This window comes from Nematolebias whitei, chromosome 5 (assembly GCF_014905685.2).
Source record: "Nematolebias whitei isolate Nwh7 chromosome 5, NemWhi1, whole genome shotgun sequence".
NCBI classification, from domain to species: Eukaryota; Metazoa; Chordata; class Actinopteri; order Cyprinodontiformes; family Rivulidae; genus Nematolebias; species Nematolebias whitei.
Genome location: NC_056502.1, coordinates 25800607 through 25803582, shown reverse-complemented (window position 1 = coordinate 25803582; position 2976 = coordinate 25800607). Strand labels below are relative to the sequence as shown.

Here is a 2976-nt window from a genome sequence, read left to right as displayed (position 1 = left end):
TGTGTGTGTGTGTGTGTGTGTGTGTGTGTGTGTGTGTGTGTGTGTGTCTGTCAGAAGGTAAATGTTGGGGTTCACCAACTTCTACATCAAGGACTACAGTTGTACAGCAGCAGCCTTCACACAATTCACCATCATGGCAATCTTTCTCCTGCACTCCTGAAGCTAACAGTGCATGAGGTGAGTTAAAGGGACGGTTTACTTCAGCACTTGTTTTGTCCCATCCAGAGCCCAAATATCAGCATGTCCTGGAGGTGGCTGCTTCTGATTCAGGAGTAAGTAGGAACAGTAATAGTAGTAGAAAAGTAGTAAAAACCGTACTACGACTAAGGATTGTACTCACCATTTTCCGTACCCTGCAGATCCTTCCTATGTTCCTGATGATTCCCTCACTTTGTAAATAAATAACTTACATTTACTTACCTGGGTGTGTAAGTCTCTTGCTCCCAGTGCTACTACTCTGGGTGTAAAATATACAGCGACTACGATACAAACCCTCACTGCATTTGTTCTGAAGCATTTCAACGCCGTGCATGTTCTCACCATTATGGCACAAAGCCTGATGCTGCGGGCACTCCAGTGATGCCTTCTTGTCCTGAGGGCTGCAAAGGCTGTCTGACGTGGATGTGCCCCACCTGAGTGTCTTCAGGCCAAAATCTGAGCAGTTTCTGTGGGGCTGGCATGGCTCAGAGGAGGAGGCGCGGGAGGAGAAATAACCATCAGGGCAATGTCCACACACTGTGTCACTCAGTGGGGTACCTGGAAGACATCAAGACATATACTTTTAAATTAAAACTGTATTTTCAGCTGTTCGGTTCAGATTGTTAAAAAATGCCCTCTCTAGAAAGGCTTTCAAAAATTACTTAAAAAAAAAAAAGTGGGTCTACCATCTGATAAAATTTGCTGTAAGCTTAATGCTGTCGAAACAAATCTTTATTTTTCCAAACTGAGGTGATTCAAAAAGCTATCAGCAAGGTGTAATATATATAATTAATTAATGTTGTTTTCGACAAAACCCTCCTTCAAAAGATCAAAACTATTTCTTTAAATGGATAAATAATTTTTGTGTGTAGACATCTAGAAAAGTGCTTGAAGACGTATTATAAGAGAAACCAAGCTAATAACGTCTTAGAAAAAGGCATATTTATAAGCACATTTTTGCCATATAAATCTCAATATTATTGCGTGAACAACTCAAATGACTCAAGTGAACCGAGTCATTTTAATGAGCGACTCAGAATAAAGTGAACCGAATTTTCCAACTGTACATAACAGCACAGTGTGTGCCTTCTTTCATCTTTTAACATAAAAATGTAAAACCACAAGCAGATGTTCACATGACAAACATTTCCTCTGTGTCTAATGATGAAGCATGTTAAGAACAGGATTGTGAACGTGACACATCATGCAGCATAAACGCTGAATTGAAATATTTTTTCTTTAAATATCTTCTAAATTTGCACAAAACATTTTTGGTCATTTAAAACTGTTGATTACCTTTAAATTAAGTAATGAATAGTGTTCTGAAAAATCATAAAGTAAAACAGGAATTTCACAATATTTTGTGAAGGATGACGATGAAATCCATGAAGAAAATGAAATTGTAAATAGATTTAATCATTATTTTGTGAATGTTGGCTCAAGCCTTGCAGCTAAAATACCAAAATGTGAATCATACATTTACAGGTTTTGCCAACAGTATTTTTCTTGATGGAACTGACAGAGAAGAAATAATGAATGTAGTAAAAAAAAAAAAAAAATCTTACAGACAAGAGATCAAAAAAATTGGGTGGACATGGATATGATGTTTGTAAATTATATAATGAGTTATGTTATTGAGCCGTTTCCATTTATATGTAATTTATCATCTTCAACAGGAATATTTCCAGACAATATGAAAGTAGTCAAGGTAGTTCCTCTTTTTAAGAATGGTGAGAAATGTGTGTTCAATAATTAAAGACCAATATCCTTGTTACTACAGTGTTCAAAAATTTTTAGAAAAATTATTTGTGACCAAATTAGATCAATTTCTTGCTAAGCAAAATATTCTAAGTAGCAGTCATTATGGGTTTAGAGCAAATAACTCTACAATGGCTCTCATGGAATTGATAGAACAAATAACAACTGCTGTCGATCAAAAACAATATTGTGTTTGTATTTTTGTTTATTTAAAGAAAGCATTTGGTACTATTGACTACATTATTCTTTGTGAAAAATTGAATAAATATGGCATTAGAGGACCAGCACTACAGTGGGTATCTAGCTATTTCAAAGATAGAAAAGAGTTTGTACAAATACATGATGTAAGATCTGACCTCTGTAACATCACATGTGGAGTTCCTCAAGGTTCTGTACTTGGACCAAAGTTATTTATTTTATATGTGAATTACTTGATAAATGTGTCAGGACTCCTTAAATGTGTTCTATTTGCAGATGATACCACATTTTTTTTCTTTGGGTAAAGATATAGAACGGATGTTGGAGTTGATGCAGACAGAATTTGTAAAAATACAAACTTGGTTTAAACTTAATAAATTATCATTAAACTTAGATACCATACCATACCATTTTATTTATAGAGCACTTAAAACAGCGACAAGGCCAACCATAGTGCTGTACAGACGGAACAACAGGTAACACACAAAGCAAAATACAAAATGAAGTAAATCAGAATATAGACATAAAAATGATGCAGGTAATGACGACAAACCAGTGTGGAGCATACAGGTTCAAAACACAGATCATCTGGTGTTGAAAGCCACCGAATAGTAGTGTTTTTTTTAACGGGACTTGAAAACCGAGAGGGAGGGGGCCTGTCTGACAAGCAGAGGCAACTCGTTCCAGAGTCTTGGTCCTGCTACAGAGAAGGCCCTGTCACCTCTGCGCTTAAGACGAGTTCCTGGAACTGTGAGGAGCAACTGGTCCGCTGACCTCAGGGAGCGTGGTGGGACATACGTTGTAGCAGATCAGAGAGATGGG

At 36.8% G+C, this 2976-nt stretch overlaps 1 protein-coding gene across 1 annotated transcript in view; it reads right to left on the bottom strand.

The window, feature by feature from the left end:
- The window catches only part of LOC119410161 (tumor necrosis factor receptor superfamily member 11B-like), a 31089-nt gene that overhangs the window by 4417 nt on the left and 23696 nt on the right, over nt 1–2976 (bottom strand). The window contains exon 4 of the mRNA XM_037677072.1: nt 541–756. Coding sequence (XP_037533000.1) covers nt 541–756 — 216 coding nt within the window. The remainder of the gene's footprint in view (nt 1–540; nt 757–2976) is intronic.